The following is a 19732-nucleotide window of genomic DNA, read 5'->3' as shown; positions in this document are numbered from 1 at the left end:
TGCCTTCGTGGTCCTAAAGAGCTGTATGGCACCCACTGGCATTGCTCTTCCAGGGAATAAGTGGGGCAAGTCAGAAATTGATGACTTTAATTTTGTCAAGTTCCTATGGCCAGACTATCAGATTCCTACTTGAACAGGACTCAGGAATTATGGTCTGGAAGAGTAAAATTAGACCACCACAGAAAACTAAAGCAGCCTCGGGTCTCCATCTGACTTCAAGTTGAACAAAAACAAGTTCCTCATCCTTAGGTTAACATTTTTAGACCTAAACCCCCTCATCTCAGTGGAAGAACTCTTCTGTAGCTAGATGAAATAAACGGGCTGACCACATAACTACACTAATCAGCAGTTACATATCTACATCACCAATAAAGCCTTTGGAAACAGTTCTCTCTGCAGAGACTAAATTAATCCACCTCCAGTTCCCTTTGTTCTCAGTTTTTAGTGGTTACGGACACTTTACAGTCTACCAGGAAAATTGAGACAGAGAGAGTAGAAATGTCTTGTCCCGTGCCAACAAGATAACAGGGAATTCAGCATCTCTGGAATCCAAGCTAACACTGGACAGTTCTTTCTCTTTAGACTCTTCAGTTGATAGACTTAATTTCGCTACTTTGAGGATGATCAAACACGGGAAAAGGCTGCCCAGAGAGGCTGTGGGAGACTCCATCCTAGGAGGTACTCAAAACCCAACTGGACACAGTCCTGAGCAGCCTGCTGTAGTTGACCCTGCTCTGAGCAGGGCAGGGTGGACTAAGTGATCCCTTCCCACCTCATCCATTCTTTGATTCTGCAATTCGTTTCTCTGCAATGACTCAGCGGGTCCGGAAAGGGGTGTCTTGAGGATCTGTGTGGCACGTCTACTGCTGTTTTACACTCTAGTACTGTCAGCCCGCACACACACAAGCAGTTTGGCACACTCAGTACTGAAATGCTTACTCAGGATGAGCCTTTTGCAATAGGAATGAGGAAATTTCTAAAGTAAACATGCTGTGATTTGTTAATGAATTGTGTAACTTCCACTTTAATGCCAGTAAAGTAGGTTTCTTTAAAAAACAATGATGTCATCAGGTTCTCTTTGTAGATTGGTGGCTATATTAAGAAACACCAACCTATTCCTTTAAATACTGTGGTCATCATGATAGTCTTTGAAGAGTGGTGGTAAATTCTCTCTGCAGGGGAACCAGTGACCTAAGGAAGCTGAGGTGGCAACAATATTAGAAGAAACCAACCTAATACTGAACATCAAGAACAAGGAGGTTGATGCTGGAAATTACTATCCTGTAAGTCTAACAAACTTCTATCTCATATAAATTAACCGTGTATATACGAAGACTAAGAACACTTTCTTAACTCCCACATGACAACAGATCTATGAGCAAAAGCAGCATGGACTTACACAGGATAGCTATCGCCACTGGTAGAATTCTACTAGCAGACCATGGCAGGAAAAATGTAGTCAATAAAAGCGATTTGGATATTTGTACAGCACAGTGTTTTATACTCCATCTCACTCACAAAATTAAGTCGTTCAATCTAGAAAATGAAGGCTGTTATGGACTGAGCACTGACCATAAACAATGTCTCAGATGATAAAACAGAAATACAGGGCACTGCAGGAGTCTTAATTACATCCAGACTTGATTTATACCTTCATTTTTTGATCTATAATAATAGTCAAGACCAAGGTACTCACAATTTCAGAAGATTCTGATACCAGGGAAATTAAAAGGGGAAAAAATAGGGAATGAAGGAAAGACAGGAGTATGGAGAAAAAAAAAGGAGATGAGGGGAAGAATTCCAAACTAATGGGATTTCTCTTCTCCTTATACCCTCCACAAAAGCTAAAAAAAAAATGAAAAGGCCCAGCATGGCAATAATCCATTTTGTACTTCATCTTGGTTTTCAAGGGATGGCTGCGCTCAGGAGAAAGCTAACTGTAGTCGGAGATGACCGCAGTGGTAAGACATGCCTCCTCTTTGCTCTGCGTCATGAACAGCTTCCTGAGTCCTACGAGCCAACTGTCTTTGATGCTTACAGCACTGACACGGAGGTGGACGGGAAGGACATGAAACTAATTCTCTGCGATGTGGCAGGGAAGAATGAATTCAGTTACCGAAATCTCCGCTCAGTGTTCTACAGGGACACCGATGTTATTTTAATGTGCTTTTCCGTGGACAGGCCCGACTCCCTGCAAAACATCCTTGATTTTTGGGTTCCAGAAATCAAAATGTTCTGCCCCACAGTACCTGTTATTCTGGTGGCTACCAAGATAGAACTAAGGGGTGATGAAAGCATTACAAAGAAACTAACTACTCCAGGCAACGAGTCAATTAACACTACAGAAGGAAAAGCTTTAGCTGCCAGCATTGGGGCATATGCTTACCTGGAGTGTTCTGCCAAGACAAAAGAAGGTGTTGATACAGCCCTGGAGATTATTAGCCAATGTGCATTAAATGAGAAAAGGAGGAGAAAGAGGCACTACAGGCGCTGCCGAATTTTGTAAGAGGAGCGAACGTTGTTTTGTTGTTGTATTTCATGATGCAGAAAGGTGAGTAGATGTCTTTGTTGCTGTGCATGAGTGCTATGAGGACTGCTTTTATGTTATAGGAGGGGAAAAATCCCTTATGTCTGCAAAGTGTCATACTTGAAAATTTGGATGTGTTTCCTTCTTCACCTCCAAAACAGGCTGAAGAGCACAATTCCAGGTTGGAGCTGAGTACTCGTCTTGAGAAAGGGAAAATGACCAAGCTACATACAGTTCTCCACAAATGTTTTTTGGTCGAGGGAGATGCACACAGACTAGGACGGGAACTTAAAACAGAAGTAGTGGGACAAGCACAAGAACATGTTGTTCAGTGAATCTAATCCCGCCTTCCTGGTTGCAAGGCTTAGTGGCAAGCAGCTGTGCTAACAAGGTTTCCTAGTACGCGCTCCCTTTCATACACTTCCTTGAAGGATGTCCTTAGGGAAGGGTGTCACCACACACATATCCAGCAGTCTGCCCTGCTAATAGCATTGGGTTTCTGACTGGCAGAACAGGTCTGAATTTCTCTGGGATTCATGCGTATCTGGCCTGGGCTTGGTTCCATAAATGCATTAGGAATGCAAAATATAGCATAGGATACAGTGAAGGCAGTGCTATCTCCACCTCTTCTTCAGGCACAGGTTAATAAACTGGAGTAAAACAGTCTGGCTCTGGGGTAGGATAATCCAGTTCTTGATAGAATTCCAACCTTACAAGGAGAGAAGTAAAAAAAAAAGACCAGACGTCAGTTTCTAAACCTCTTTGTCCTTATGGTCTGAATGTATCTTAAGTCTTTCTGTCTTTCCTTAGCACTTGCAGGCGGAAGACATGAAGTAAAGGGAATGCCAACAACCACGCTCGCAGCTTTGCAAGTCGCGAACAATCTGGAAAGAGACTGAGACATGCTGTCAACCTAAGGAGAAAATCTCAGAGAGGCACAGAGATGGACCAAAATGGAAAGACTTTGGGTGCATCTCCATGCTCCTCCCCTCTCTAAAGCACTGATTGCTGGCAGCCCAAGGAACTGAGTTATGGACTGACATGAAAGGCGCAAGTCTGGGAGCAGGCAAATAATGTGACTGCAGGATTTGAAGGCACATGCTGTAACACAGTAAGTGGGCAGAAAAATGTTTTAAGGTGAACTCCTTCTGACCCTGAAGTAAAGATACAGGGCTAATTGAGCATAACTGTCATGAACTAGGAGAATATGGAAGTCTATCACTTTCTTTTGCTGACTTCCTCGGTGGTGGTTTCATCACTCTGGCAGCTTGGTTACAGTTTCCCAGGGGAAAACAAAACAAGACTAAACACAAATTTCTAAACTGATTATGCCACCTGGAGCTGTACACTTAGCAAACTAGCTTTTCCAGGTGAGAGACCTAATAAAACACACACTTAAGATTTTTTTCTTACCCATTCTTCCCACCAGTATTTGTCTATTGATGGTATCACTGGTAGAAATACTGGGGTTGGCCAAGTATTCATTATTGCATTGTTCATTATTGCTGCTTTCCCTCTACATCACTTTTTAGTAGCAATTTTGAGGTCCACAGTCACACTATGGCATAATAACAAATGCTTCGAGGCTGACACTTTACATTTCCAACAGTACCTTTCTTCCAAGAATCTCTGAGGACTTTTCAACATGAATTACCAATCCATCTCTTGGTGATAAGTAGGTGTTATTTCCATTTTCAAAACTGAGAAACTTAAAGTGCTGCCTAAAGTAACTGTGACCCATCTACTTCTTGCTGCTTTCCTTTTCTTAACTTGTTTTCCGTGACCTTTTCCTTTTCCCTCCCGGACCATTCTTAACTTAAATTTCCTCTCCTCTCAGTCCATAATAATCCCCTCGACGCAATCTGATATTGTACCCAAACTTTAAAACTCTTCTCCCCGTGGAACTTGGATGTGAATGTGTGCTGCGCGTAAGTGCTCTCCTCGTTCAGGTAATAACATACATTAGTGCATTTCAAAGAGCTGTATTTATGTAGATAGGTTTGAATTGTTATTTCCATTTTATATGTGTGTGCGTGGGTGGGGAGGATTAGACTGCAGATAAGTTCAAGAACACAGGTGTCTCAGGTGCCTCTGATGTGGGGTGTTGGATCGGAGGGAGGCAGTTTTGCAAAGATGCTAAGCACCTAATGCTCCCACTGCTTGGGAAGTTTAGACCACTTTGGCGAATCTGAGCTTACACTGTCCCTTGCTTAGTAGGACACTGCTCAGCATATCGACTGGTGTTTGTCTTCAGCCTAGATAAACAAGTATTTTCCTCCAGAAGGGTGCTTTGTTCCAGATAAGGGTAAATGGTTTCATTCCCAGAATTCACTATACATACATCTGAAATAAACTGTTGTTACACTCATCTTGGTTTCTATTTCTTGACGTTAACCTTTTTATTGTTTTTACGTGAAATAAAAAAGTTGGCAATACGTTTCTACTGTGTACTCCTCTGCAACTGGGAAAGAGAAATCCATGGGAGGTTTTTCATCATCCTTTTGCTAAAGCTGTATAAATTCTCTTTTTGCCACTTTTGTCAGAAAATTCCAACGCTCTTCCTTTTTATCTGTCTCAGAGCACTTTTGCAAGAGCAGGTTACTAGGTGGCTGTTCAAGAAATCCGTTGGACAGCTATCCTTATTTTAAGGTGTCTGGCTCCCATAAAAAATCCACAGGCTGGATGGTTTCCTCTTTTTTGTATTCTAGCATTGGCCTGTAATTCACAAAGAAGGGGATATCATAGAATTGTAGAATCATAGAATGATTTGGGTTGGAGGAGGCCTTAAAGATCATCTCGTTCCAAGTCCCTGCCATGGGCAGGGACACCTCCCACTAGACCAGGCTGCTCAAAGCCCCATCCAGCCTGGCCTTGAACACCTCCAGGGATGGGGCACCCACAACTTCTCTGGGCAACCTGTTCCAGTGTCTCACCACCCTCAGAGTAAAGAATTTCTTCTTAACATCTAATCTAAATCTCCCCTCTTTCAGTTTAAAACAGTTACCCCTCATGCTATATAGCCCAGTAGTCATGATATTAGCCTAAGACATTTGTACCTGGGGTTCCGTCTCTATTCCACCACGAGCTCTGGTCTGTATGACCGTACAGACGAGACTCTGCATGTCTGCACTGCAAAGTGGCTGGAAGGAAGCAATCCTTAGGACGGAATAGGAATAAATAGCAAAAAAAAAAAAAAAAAAAAGAAGGAATTGCAGCTTGGAGCTTGGCGGGTGCTAGTTCATCCTTCCCATTTAAAACTGTGCCTTCGGGAGCCTCTGCAGCCCGCAGCACACACACGCACCCCCCCCAGCTGATGTAGGCTTCCTACCCCCAGGCCTGCTGGGATGGTGGTTGTGCTCCTGCGAAGAGCGCAGCTATTAGCTGTGGGAGAGCTAGAAAGTCTGTGTGAGACTGCCGCTGGGAAGGCGATACATGCCCATATTTTCAACCCGGAACAAAAATCAATAGTGATGAATCCCCGTAGAAGCAAACTGCCAGCAGTCAATCCCCAGGCTAGCCCTGAGCCAGGAGCGCCGTCCTCTAATGCAAGTCTTTCTTCCAGTGTTGGAGGGGAGGGGAGAAGTAGGAGAGCGAGAGGGAAAGGAAAATCACAAACTGTTTTATTAGCCTTTTTTTTTTTTTTAACTTCTATGAATTTAAATATTAAATATGACTTTTTATTAAGGAAAATAAAAAGCAAAGGAAAGAAGTACTGTGGAAGGGAAGATGGGAATTAACTGAGCATTCACATATCCTTCAGCAGGGCCGTTTCTAAGATGAAATACGCTGTTTACACCCCGCCACGACAGTTTGAGACAGATGTCCAATTGAAACAGCAGGGGCACTTATACCATATTAGGTGAACGTGATGATATGCGTTGCAATTAAATAAGAGCTTCTTTGCGATTTCAATGAAGCAAATATGCAAATAAATGATATTGATGTCTTCCAGTAGAATTAAAAGAAAGAAAAACAGTACATAACAATAATAAGGCAATATGTGAGAGCAATTCTCCATTTCCAGTGCAAAGATAGTTCATGTATTTCTTGCAATAGTGTTGCAGTAGCCTGCATGCCTAAGAACGTTCTCAAGCCGAGGTTTGTAGACAAGCTGACTTTGTTGGGAAAAAAGCAAAGAAGCTCCTGGACACTCGTGTCTTCTAACACCTCTTCCAGATCTCGTCTGATAAAGGACCTGGCTTCTCCCTGTAAAGCTCTACAGGTTGTGATAAGCCACGAAACCCATGACTATCTAGAATGTGTTTTGTACAGAGACACTGTACCTGTAAGCTTCAGTGACATCTACAAAGTGACGTATCAGTAGTGCTTTAGGAGAAGCACACTGGTACACCACACAGCACAGGGCTTTGGAAGGAAGAGAAGTTTGAACCTAAAAAAACCCCCTTGTGTTCTTTCCTTTTCATTGCCTGTTTCGCAGCTGGAGCGGAGAGAGGGCAATATGTCTTGCTTAGCAAGACCATTCTCCACTTTGTATTAGTTTCCTGTGTAAATATCTCTTCCTAGTGGACAATTTATCAGTCTATCTACTAATTTGTCTGTTTATTCAAAATTATCATCAGACAGGAAGCGTGCTATATTTTATGAAAATAGATTCTCTTAGGCTTTTGTCTCAGTTTTCTTCCTAATATCTTTCCACTTAATCAAATTCATTTTCTGAAAAGTACTGCATCTGTTTTAAATAATTCATCAGCTTAGAGTGTTTCTCTGCAATCACTTGGAGAATGGCAAACTGATACAAGAGCCTGTAATTTGTTATGTTTTGATGGAATCGTAGGGCTGGATCATGGCATTCCTCCACAGCAGCGCAGATTAGCATACGAAAAGGCAGAAGGACTGCAACTTTATCTGCCGAAATTAAATTTTAGGTGTCCCTAAGGCCTTGTAAGCCTCTCTGGTCAGCTTCATCTCTGCTAGTGGACTTGTCCGTCATTGAAAGTACCTCCGCGCTGTTGATGTGTTCACATTTCAGTCTGCTCAGTTCCCGCACACATGCTTTATGCCAGCTACCTCCTGTGTCAGGGTGAGAAAGCTTTTTGGGGGGACTCATCTCAGCACATCCCTTTGGCTGTGTCTGTTGAGGAGACGGACTGGTAGAGGAACATCCGATTCATGAATCACACCAATGACTGGTTTCTGAGCAGTTCGATGCCGTTGGGAGCAACTTTGTCAGCTCAGGTGTGTCTGAACCGAGCGGTGTCGCAAGGTGGTGTCGTGGTTTAGCCCCAGCTGGCAACTAAGTACCACGCAGCCTCTCGCTCACTCCTCCTGCTCCGGTGCGATGGGGAGGAGAATTGGAAGAAAGGCAAAACTCGTGGGTTAGATAAAGACAGTTTAATAGGACAGCAAAGGAAGAGAAAAAACCAATAACAATAATACTAATAAAAGAATACACAAAGCAAGTGATGCATAATGCAATTTTTCTCACCACCCGGAATCCAATGCCCAAGCAGCGATTTTTGCCCCCTTCTCAACTCCCCCAGTTACGTACTGAGCATGGCGTCATATGGTATGGAACACCCCTTTGACTAGTTTGGGTCAGCTGTGTCCCCTCCCAGCTTCCTGTGAAAATTAACTCTATCCCAGCCAAAACCAGGACATTATCCACCCCTTATTCTGTACCATCTACGTCATGCCCAGATCCTACACTTTCCAATTAATCCGCACTTTTCCCATCTTTGAGGTATATATACATACATACATACACAGAAAGCATTCCCTTAGTCTATGGACCAACCCTCTAAAATGTCTGTTGAGTTCATTTAATCCATGACTTCGGGCTAAATCTGTCACACCAGTCTTTCAGGGCAGGAGAGATGATTTGTGGTGTTGGATTGCTGCATGCTGCATCTGGAGCTCGCAGCTGGTGGATCTGGCGTGGCCCATGCCTATGGTCTGCAGGTTGAAAATGTTGATCTTGAGGAAGTTGTTGGGCACCAGTTACTGAAGCCAGTTCAGGTTATCCAAAATCTTTGCCTTCTGTCCAGTCCATGATCACTTCTAGAATTCCTGGGTGACCAAGGTTCCCTTGACCTTACTTCATTTTGTGGCAAAACCAGCTTTCAGAAGGATTTGAACTATTTTCTTCCCTTTCTCAAAAACTTCTCCTGCTGCGTTGCCCCATATAATGATGTCGTCAATGTATTGTAGGTGTTCCAGAGCTCCACCCTTCTCCAGTGCAGTCTGGATCAGTCCATGGTAAATGGTGGGGCTGTTTCCACCCCTGGGGCAGTCCATTCCAGGTGTAGTGGGCGCCTCTCCAGGTGAAAGCAAACTGTGGCCTGCACTCCGCTGCCAAAGGGATTGAGAAGAATGCATTAGTGATATCAGCTGTGGCATACCACTTGGCTGCCTTGGACTCCAGTTCGTACTGAAGTTCCAGCACGTCCAGCACAGCAGTGCTCAGCGGTGGCATGACTTCATTCAGGCCACGATTGTCCACTGTTAGCCTCTGCTCTCCATTAGATTTTCGCACTGGCCATATGGGACTGTTAAAGGGTGAGCGAGTCTTGCTGATCACTCCTTGGGTCTCCAGTTGATGAATCAGGTTATGGATAGGGATCAGGGAGTCTCGGTCGGTGCAATATTGCCACCGATGCACCGTTGTGGTGGCGATCCGCACCTGTTGTTCTTCGACCCTCAGCAGCCCCACAACAGAAGGGTCCTCCGAGAGACCAGGCAAGGTAGACAGCTGTTTAAAATCCTCTGTCTCCAAGGCAGCTATGCCAAAGGCCCACCAGTACCCTTTTGGGTCCTTGAAATACCCTCTCCTGAGGTAATCTATACCAAGGATGCACGGAGACTCTGGGCCAGTCACAATGGGATGATTTTGCCACTCATTCCCAGTTAGGGTCACTTCCGCCTCCCGTACAGTCAGCTCTTGGGGTGCCCCTGTCACCCCAGAAATACAAATGGGTTCTGCCCCTCTATAGCTTGATGGTGTTAGGGTGTAATGTGCACCCGTGTCCACTAGAGCCTTATACTCCTGTGGGTCTGATGTGCCAGGCCATCGAGTCCACACTGTCCAATAAACCCCGTTGTCCCTTTCCTCCACCTGGCCGGAGGCAGGGCCCCTCTAATCCTGGTCATAGTATCCATTACTCACTTCCTGCAGAAATGACTTCGAAGTCTCTTCAAGAGGATTAAAAGTAAGATCAGCCCTACTACTCTGTCTGAGGAACTGCCCGCTGGAAACTTGAGTGGCATTTTTCCTGGAAGAATCCCCTTTTTTTTTTCCTTGCAACTCATGGACTCGTGCCTCTAAGGTCAAAGTAGGTTGTCCATCCCACTTCCTCATGTCCTCTCCATGGTCACGCAGGTAGAACCACAGGGTGCCTCGTGGTGTGTACCCTCTATATCCTCTCTCTTGAGCAGAGGAACGCTTACTCCTAATAGCTGAGATACTGGTCTGTACAGGTGGGGAGTAGGACATATCCTCTTCAAGTTGCTGGATCTTCCGGGACAGTTTCTCCACAGCTGAGACGAGGGGGGAAGAGAGACTTTCTTCGTATAGCCAGAGTCGGTCAGCCACCTCATCCACCGTTGGTGCCTCTTCAACTTTCCATTCCATTACTGCCAATGAGTTGGCATATGATGATGGTGCGCTCCATACAAACTTCCGCCACATGGACCTTGTACATTGGACCTCATCAGGGTCCATGGGTAACTCAGTGTTGTCCGGGTCATAACAAACTATCTCCCGCACAGCTAGTTCCCTCAGGTACTGGATACCTCTCTCCATGGTGGTCCACTTGCCTGGATAACATTCAATGTCTTCACTGAAGGGGTACCTTTCCCTCACGCCTGACAGGAGTCTCCTCCAGAGGCTGAGGGCTTGTCTCTCTTTTCCAATCGCCTTGTCAATGCCCCCTTCCCTAGACAGGGATCCCAGCAGCTTGGCTTGCCTACCCTCCAATTCCAAGCTACTGGCCCCGTTATCCCAGCACCGGAGCAGCCAGGTGACGATGTGCTCACCCGGATGGCGGCTGAAATCTTTCCGCATATCCCGCAGCTCGCTCAGGGAGAGGGACGGGGTGAGTGTCTTCGGTTGAGCTGCAGCGCCCGTCGCCGGGGTTTGGGTAGCCACGGTAGCTGTTGCAGGGGTTGGAGTAGCCGCAGTGCCTGTCTGCAGGGTTTGAGTAGCCACAGTAACTGTTGGTTTATTTTTCCTTTCTTCTCCCTGAAGGTGCTGCACAACATCGAGCAGCGTTTGGTAGATAGCGGTAAGCAGTGTACACAGCAAGTAAGGTATTACAGAGCACAACTCAGAGAATAAATGAAGCAACATTGTGACCCAGCGACTATTAAACTAACGTAATGAATGCATATAACAAATATAACAAATTTGTTTTAAACACGTTCTGGTCCGATCTGTCGTTATCTCAACCCTTCGTGCCCCATGTTGGGGGCCCAAAAGGGCTGCCGTGGTTTAGCGCCAACTGGGAACTAAGTACCACGCGGCTCCTCCCCCCCGGTGGTATGGGGGGGAGAATCGGAAGAAAAAGGCAAAACTTGTGGGTTGAGATAAAGACAGTTTAATAGGGCGGCAAAGGAAGAGAAAAAACAGTAGCAATAATACTAATAAAAGAATATACAAAGCGAGTGCTGCACAATGCAATTTTTCTCACCACCCGGAACCCGGAACCCGATGCCCCAGCCCCTTCCCCGACGTCATATGGTATGGAATATCCCTTTGGCTAGTTTGGGTCAGCTGTCCTGGCTGTGTCCCCTCCCAGCTTCCTGTGAAAATTAACTCCATCCCAGCCGAAACCAGGACAGCGGATGTGCCCAGGTGCTGGGAGCAGGGGATTTAGCTGCCTGTCATCATCCAACTTGGATTAAGAGGGAGTTTGCAAGCCTGAAGGCATTAAAAAGAGCAATCTTCTCCCATCCAGTCCTTTTGCTCAGGCAGTAGTATAGTCTTTGCAGAGGCTCAAATCCAACTGCTAGCCCAAGGTCATTGTCACAGGCTGCCGAATCCAGTGGCTGCCGTAGCCCCCTGCCCCCAGGTCCAGCTGGCAGTGGGGCTCAGCCTGTGTTCCCAGTAGGCACATGAGCACAAACACACGTATTCAACACATATCTATGTATATACATGGCCAGCAACACAGAAAAGCTTGAAAACACAAACACAAACAGCGCCAAGGGCCTCATCCTGTTCTGCTCTCCAGCCGATCAGGACAAAAGGCCATAAGTAGAATATATATATGCTTATATGGATATATATACGACGCAGATCCCTCTAGCCACTCCCTCTAGCCCAAGACACTCAGTCTAAACAGTATCTGGCCCCTGGATCCTCTCATCTCCAGTTGTCTCTTGCACAAACACACACAAACAGGTCTCTTAGTTGACTTCCAGACCCCAGGATCTCCCCAGTAGCTGGCCATTTGGTCCCGCTAGTAGCCAATGCACAGACCTCCTGTCCCTCCACCATCAGCCCAGGCTTACGGTTCCTTCAATACCTGGCTCCCAAAGCCTCTTATCCTACTCACTAGCTAATTTGGCTTGACATTGACCAGTGATTCACCTAGACCCCCAAACGCACATATGCACACAGAGTAGAGAGTCCCTCACCCAGGAAAAGGTGAGGGACTCTCTACTACCCCTGAGATGGGGTTCAGTGAGGAGACAGGCCCCGCTGACCGGGTGCAGGGCACGGCCAGACAGACATACCGACCAGCCAACTCTTTACATGCCACTGGCACCTTTTATCCCCTGATCGTTCTGTTTTTCCACACTTGTTCCTTCCCAAACTGCCCAGATCCCTCCCTTTCCCCACCCTTGGTTCCTCTCCGAAACACCCCATAGTAAGTCCTGTGCAATCCCAAAATGTTCCTCCTCTGCATCCCATAACGTGTCCCATTCCCATGAGGCAGTAACTTACCTGCCTTTGTCCTCTCCCTTTAGCTGGGGGTGCTGGGTGTCCCCCTGGACCCTGGGCTGAGGCTCTCTTGGGACAGCCCTGGGAGATGCCACATCAGGAACCACATTATTGGGGTTCCTCCCCCACTCTGCCTCTGACCTCCCTCGTGTTCGTGGGGTGAGGCCACCGGGAGAAGACACTTTGGGGTTTGCCCGCCGCTGCCTGTCCCGCAGGCTCTGCCCATCGCTGACCGTGCTCTGCCACCGCTTGCTCCTGGGAGGTGAAATGTGTCTGTGTTTAAAGCCTTTGGCAGGGTAAGTCTAAATAAATATTTATCAGCAGCCAAATGTAGGAGAGAGCGCTAATAAAAATGCATCTTTTGGAAGGCTCCCTGTCCACCAGTTTTCTGCAGGAAGGTAAATTTAAATTAACGTTGCACTAAAGCCCTGCTTTGCTATTAAAAATGATGAATGGGTGCAGGTACATTGCCAGTGACCTGCCGTAAACGTGGTATATGGTGCATTAGTAGTAAATTGCCAACAGATGATGGTGCTCTGAAATACGACGGAGCCAGCTCAGACTTTTGCTTCTCTTCATCCCAGTCTCGTTGGGAAGGACACACTGGCTTCTCCCCCAACAACTGGAGCTCAAGGCCCACAGGACTTGGTCACAGAATCACAGAATCACAGAATGGCAGGGGCTGGAAGGGACCTCTGGAGATCATCTAGTCCAACCCCCCTGCCAGAGCAGGGTCACCCACAGCAGGTGGCACAGGAACGCGTCCAGGCGGGTTTGGAATGTCTCCAGAGACGGAGACTCCACCACCTCTCTGGGCAGCCTGTGCCAGGGCTCTGCCACCCTCAAAGGAAAGAAGTTCCTCCTCATGTTTAGGTGGAACTTCCTATGCTCAAGTCTGTGCCCGTTACCTCTTGTCCTGTCCCTGGGCACCACTGAAAAGAGCCTGGCCCCATCCTCCTGACACCCACCCTTTAAGTATTGATAAGTGTTGATAAGGTCCCCCCTCAGCCGTCCTTTTTCTGGACTGAAGGGACACAAATTCTTCAGCCTTTCTTCATAAGAGAGGTGTTCCAGTCCCCTTTGTAGCCCTTACCGTCAGCCCCTACCGCGGTTGCCAGAGCATCGCCATGGTCCCCTTCAGGTGCGTCAATGCTTCAGCCTCCAGCAGGGGCCACAGGGCGAAAGCTGAAGGCTCGGGGATGAGCACCATCCAACGTCTCGAAACCAAACTTCTTATTTTCCTCTGCTACTACGCAGACAGCTGGATTCCCATTACAAGACAGATCTGGCTTTATAATTAGATGGATACAGAAGTCTTGTGGTGACACCTATCAGGCTTTTTTGACACACTTCTGTGAGGAAAGCCATATGGATCAAGAGATGCAATTGCAAACTCAGCACAATCTTTTTTTCCCATGTTTGCACAGTGCCTAACACGAGGGGCTGAGCCACCCCAGAGGAGAGGGAGGAGCTCCCGGCGGTGGCAGGGTCTCACGAGGTCCCTTGCTGCTGTCTGCCCACAACCTAAAAGCTTTAAGACAAGAGCAAACCATCACGTCTGGCAAACTCTACTAACTGGAGGTCTTCCCAGATTCTCAATCTGCCAAGAAAAGAGGTTAACACAGTGCCACAGTGGCTTCTCCACGCGGCCATACACCCAATCTCAAAGACCCCGGGAGGGGAAGAGCCCAGGGTCAGTCCTTACTCACTGCAATTCCCGGGGAAGCCATCCAGCCAGCGCAGCACCTCCTCTTGGCACGCAGTCTGCTGCCCGAACTCAGCTACAAATTAGCATTAAACATAAATGTTATTTATCTCTAATTAATTATTAAGGCAGTATGTAACAGCACTCAAGCAAGACCATATTGGTATGCGTCTGGATGCAACACAGCCCTCCCTAAATCACGCTGAAAGCTGATTTCCCTCCTGCTGCACAGCAGATTACTGCAGGCTCGGTGCTGGTACATAAGGAGAAAATTTGTTACCCTTCTGGAAAATCAATAGGCTCTTGGCAAACTGGTTTCGGTGCTGTTAATCATCTTGATGGCACCATCTGCCTATCCACCAAAGCACAGCAGGAGAACCACCCCACTGCCCTGCACAGGGACCCGCTCCAGGGCTGCAAAGCCCTGGCACAGCTGGGCTTCCACCTCTGCCCGCAGCTGAGACGCTTCCAAGCCCAGCTGAAGTTGCAGGAGGATGTGGGGAATGGGAGTTCAGAGCTCGTGGAGGATTCTGACACGTCCCTACCAGGACTTCTCCTCCATGGATGGAGGCAGTGCCTCTGCCTGGTGCCCCAAAAGCGGCTGAATGCTCAGAGGAAATGTGGAGGAGTCAAAAATGCTGAAAAAATTCCAGCTGCCTGAGGCATCACCACTGGTGCGTGCAGCTCCTCAAACACCTTGCTAGCATGTGGAGAACGTGAGAAATCCGGCAGCAGAGCTCGCTGGCGATGGACCATCACTTGCTGCCGTATGAGGCTCTGGTGTGAAGCGTCCCCAGTGAGGCAGAGTCTCCTCCCTCCTAACGGAGCTTCCCCAGCAGACAGAAGCAAAAAGCTGCGGGAGAACCTTCCCTGCAGGGCCAGGCTGGGCTGGAGAGGCTGGAGCCAAACCCCAGGGTGGTGAGACACTGGCACAGGTTGCCCAGGGAAGCTATGGCTGCCCCATCCCTGGAAGTGTTCAAGGCCAGGCTGGATGGGGCTTTGAGCAGCCTGGTCTAGTGGGAGGTGTCCCTGCCCATGGCAGGGGGGTTGGACTAGATGATCTTTAAGGTCTCCTCTAACCTGAACCATTCTGTGATTCTATGATTCTGTGAAGCTGGTGACACGCTCTAGCATGAGCAAAGGAGCTCTGGCCAGGCTTACAGTGGGCAAAGCTGCGGCAGGAGTCCTGGCTGCTGCCGCCGGAGATGTGCTTGAGAGCAGCCGCTGATGGCTGCTGGGATGGAGAAAGGACCCTCACGCCAACGCACGCGGCTTCCCCATCCCGTCCGCCGGGTCTCTGCCTTCCCCCAGCGCCGGCCGGCATGGCGCGGGGCCTGCAGACAGCCAGGGAGCTGGGGGGAAATGGGCGGGAGCAAACGGCAGCGCCTGGCTTCCTCCCGCCCGGTGTTAATCAGCGCTTTTCTGAATCACAGACGTGGCTTTGTCTGTGGGATATCAACTATGAGATGCAGAAATTAATTCAGCTTGGGAGCTGTGGGTGACTCAGACTGCTGTGGAAACACCCCAGGGCAGAAATGAGATGTCGGGCAAATTCACCCTCGGGGTATCTCTCAATGGATTTTAACTGTGGATAAATTTAATTTGCAGAACTGAAGCATATTTTATTTACTCTTTCTAAGTAGCATTTTAAATTGAAATATTCAAGTAGACAATCAAGAGGGTTTTAATGGGTTGCATTTATTGAAAGAGAGCTTGATTTAAATTCCTTAACATCGCAGTCCCAAGCATAATCTTTTTCCCCCCACGTGAATTATCTGCTGAATTTCTCTATCGCACTAATATATGAAAATCTGAATTCACCAAATAAACAGACAAGATGACACAGCGCTGATATTCGGTTGCCGCAGGCCACCCAGTGATCCTGCTGGAAGATGCCTGGAAGTCTCAATGGAAAAGCAGGATGCAGTACTCATATGTGCTTTTAGGAGTTTGCAAATACAGAGCTCCTTCTCATGCATCACTGGGCTCCCAAAGATGGGGCTAAGTTATAACAGCCCTTAGGGTTCACTTAACTCTGCTGCCAAATGTCTGCCTGGGAGGAAAAAAAATACATCTTGGTAGTTGGAAAAATATCGAGGCGAAGGATTTGAAAGGCTGAGCCACGTGGATTCCTGCCTTAGCTCTCTCAGTGCAGCAATACTTCATTGCAATCAATAAATGTTTCATCATCGTTTCTGGCGTAGGGCAGGGAGGCTGTAAGGAGCCCGGGCTCCATTCTTGGCTCCGCTCTCTGTGTGCTTTGAAGCATCATTTCGGGTCAATGCAGCAGGGCTTGAGCGTCCTGTTGTCTTCACGACAGGCAGGCTGTGTGCTGGGGACTCCCAAGGAAGGATCACAGAATGGTTAGAGTTAGAAGGGACCTTAAAGATCATCCAGTGCCAACCCCCCTGCCATGGGCAGGGACACCTCCCACTAGACCAGGCTGCTCAAAGCCCCATCCAGCCTGGCCTTGAACACTTCCAGGGATGGGGCATCCACAGCTTCTCTGGGCAACTTGTTCCAGTATCTGACCACCCTCAGAGCGAAAAATTTCTTCCCAATATCTAATCTAAATCTCCCCTCTTTCAGTTTAAAACCATTACCCCTCGTCCTACCACTACCCTTCCTGATAAAGAGTCCCTCCCCATCTTTCCTGTAGCCCCCTTTAGGTACTGGCAGGCTGCTATAAGGTCTCCCCGGAGCCTTCTCTACTCCAGGCTGAACAACCCCAACTCTCTCAGCCTGTCCTCATAGCAGAGGTGCTCCATCTCTCTGATCATCTTCATTGCCTCCTCTGGACCTGTTCCAACAGGTCCATGTCTTTCCTGTGCTGAAGACTCCAGAGCTGGAGACAGGACTCCAGTTGGGGTCTCACCAGAGTGGAGCAGAGGGGGAGAACCACCTCCCTTGACCTGCTGGCCACGCTGCTTTTCATGCAGCCCAGGATGTGGATGGCTTTCTGAAGCAGGGTGAGGGGCTGGCTCAGGGCTCCTGAGAGGCTCAACCCTCTGCTCCCTGGGCATGGGGGATGGACAGGCAGCGGTGGTGGAGGGCAGCAGGCAGTATTTTGGCCATGCCTTCTCCCCCTGAGAAGACAATGCTTATGACCAGGAGCTGGAGGGAAGCCAGGCAGCTGTATGTCATGAGAGAAACCCCGACAGCAAAATCTGGGGAAAGATCTGGGAAAATTCTTTCCGAAAGAAAAGCCTCATGCTGGAGGACACATCTGGATCACATTTGCTCTCTGCCGACTCCAGCGACGCATCAGACTGTTCAAAAGCTCCCCCCAACCCACCCAGCCCGTGAGAGCCAGGGAGCTGGACCTGGCTGCGTTTTCATAGACTAAAGTCTGGGACGGGACCAGGGGCTGAAAGTCACTTGGACAGAGAGACCTGTGTGTCCCCCAGAGGGAGCTGCACTGGCCTTCAGGAGAAGCTCAGCAGTAAATGAGGGACCGTTTGGCCACGTCTGCCCCCAGAATGGCACTGCTGCAACAGAGGGGTGGTTTTAAGGCTTTATGATCAAATTGATGCAGATTTTATGTCAGGTTTGATTTTCTTGCGTTACTGATGGTTCTGCCTGTTCCTCCCCGGCGCCCCCCCAGCCAGGGATAACACAGCACGTGGCTGCGCAGGGGGAACCGGATCGGGTGGCAGAGAGGACAACACAAACCTTCAGGTCAGCTCCTGCAGGAACCCAGGGGCTGTGCAGCATTCCTGCTGCTCAGCGGAGAAACAACACCTGAGCCTACACGGTGCCCGTTCCAGTGCCAGGGGCAGGGCTCTGTGTGGCTCGGCAGATGCGTAGGGAACACTCAAGGGACAGGGACAACCTCCCGCTGAGAAGCGACAGGGCGGCTCGGGTCACCTAAGCACACCCCACGCTCAGCACCACTCTCCATCAGCCTCCTCCATCCACCCGGGGAGCAAACAACAGGGCTATGGGGAGGGGGAAGAGCAGGGGCCAGGAGGTCCACCTGGACCTCCCCAGGGGACCTCTTCAGTGTCATGGCGGAGAGAAGAAGTGAGATTTCCACCCCTGACCCAGCAGACCATTCCAGCACCAGTCCAGGACAGCCTGCTCCCTGCCTCATCGCTTTGGGGACTGTAGGCAATTTGGGGAACGACTCCCATCATGGTGCCTTCACAGAGGGGCTCCGGTCTCAAGTACCATCTCCAGCTGCTGCTAGCCGAGTGTGTAAGCAATCACACTGCATACCACAATGCTCGGTGGGAAAACACTTCTGGTTTCATTGGTTCATAATATGAAGATGCAGAATACATCTGGTTTGTACAGTGAGTTCAGCTTCCCCCCTTCCTCTCCTCTCCCCCAAATCCTTTTTCTCCAGCTATTCAGTAGCTCCACAACTGAGCCCTCCCCAGCCGATTGTAGGCTGCAGAGTTGTCCCTGCTCTGACAAACTTCTCGCTCATCTCTTTTGGTCTTTCTCTCCCGACGACTCCGAAAAGCCATCCAGATTCCCCATCCTGTTCTGTCCTCATTTCTTCCTTCTCCTGACGGTTTCTTCGGGCAATGCATTCACCACCAGGCAAAATCCCCTTGTTTTTTTAACAAATCCCAGGACAAAACCCGAGTCTAAGCCAAAGCCACCCACACAAAATGCTGGGATAGTGTCCTGCACGGCACGGCTCTTCCCGCGGAAAGGATGCTCAGTGTCCCAGGGGGCAACGGCGGCTGGGAAAAACCAGATAAGGCATCGTAACCCTGGAGAATTTGCTGCTCAGAGCGGTATTAAAGAAACAGCATCGTTACCAGGTTGAATTAACCTGCTAATATTCAAAGTGCTTTTAGGGAATTAATTAGCTATAGCTAATACCTTTCATGGCTGGCTCACTACATCCGCCTGGGACATTTTCAGAGCAGACAGCCAAAGTTTTTGCCTTTTCTGCTCTTTCTTTTCTTTGTCCTCTTACAAAAGAAAGCAGGTATATTGTTTTTACACGTATTCTTTGCTTTGCAAGCTTCATTATACGGGTTACGTATCTCCATTTCTGCTTGAAGCTGAACCAATACAAGACATCTCTGTGGCGACTGACATGTCACAAGCACAGATCCAGGTATTCCCTACTGGAGAGACAAGGGAGGGGGATACGTCCTTGTGGACAAGCTGAACTGGTGGAATGGTAAATGTTTTTCTTCTTCCCTAGGAGGAGTGCACTCCCCCACTGTCCTACCCAAGGGAACGCTGGAAAGGGAAAACTGGGCTTGTTTGCCAGTCCCACCTCTTCTAAGGAAACGTTCCTGGAGGAAACACTGTCCCATAAAGCATTCCTGTGGGTCACGCTTTGCATACATGGTCCAAAGTGCATTGAATTGCACAGGAATCCGGGCTCCGGGACATAAACTGCATCCACTGAAAACACAACCGTGTTTCTTCTTCTGCATGGTTCTGCAGTTATCCACAGATGGTCTCTGGCAAAAGGACTCATTTTTGAGGGGGTTTCTGCATATGTACAGCATTTAGCAAAATAAAATGGCAATAGAAATTTGGACTAGATGATTGCTGTAGGTCTCTTCCAACTGAAATAGTCTATTCTCAAATGCAGGTCCTAATTCACAGCTACATCTTCTCTGTCATA

At 48.2% G+C, this 19732-nt stretch overlaps 1 protein-coding gene across 3 annotated transcripts; it reads left to right on the top strand.

The window, feature by feature from the left end:
- Positions 1 to 1163: 1163 nt before the first annotated feature.
- On the top strand, positions 1164 to 4880 carry LOC128907617 (ras-like GTP-binding protein rhoA). 3 transcript variants are annotated; one of them, XM_054196686.1, is made up of 3 exons: positions 1164 to 1283; positions 1911 to 2551; positions 3338 to 4880. In XM_054196686.1, exon 2 carries the CDS (start codon positions 1913 to 1915, stop codon positions 2504 to 2506), a length of 594 nt encoding a protein of 197 aa, XP_054052661.1. In that variant the 5' UTR covers positions 1164 to 1283; positions 1911 to 1912; the 3' UTR covers positions 2507 to 2551; positions 3338 to 4880. The 3 variants fall into 3 exon arrangements, 2 of the variants coding, with proteins under 2 accessions (XP_054052661.1, XP_054052660.1); XR_008465663.1 differs by having other exon boundaries at positions 1168 to 2551; positions 3338 to 3638; positions 4365 to 4880; XM_054196685.1 differs by having other exon boundaries at positions 1168 to 2551.
- Positions 4881 to 19732: the final 14852 nt, after the last annotated feature.

This window comes from Rissa tridactyla, chromosome 3 (genome assembly GCF_028500815.1).
Source record: "Rissa tridactyla isolate bRisTri1 chromosome 3, bRisTri1.patW.cur.20221130, whole genome shotgun sequence".
In the NCBI taxonomy this organism is placed as follows: domain Eukaryota; kingdom Metazoa; phylum Chordata; class Aves; order Charadriiformes; family Laridae; genus Rissa; species Rissa tridactyla.
Note: the sequence above shows the minus strand (reverse complement) of the source record. Positions and strands in the feature narration are given on the sequence as shown.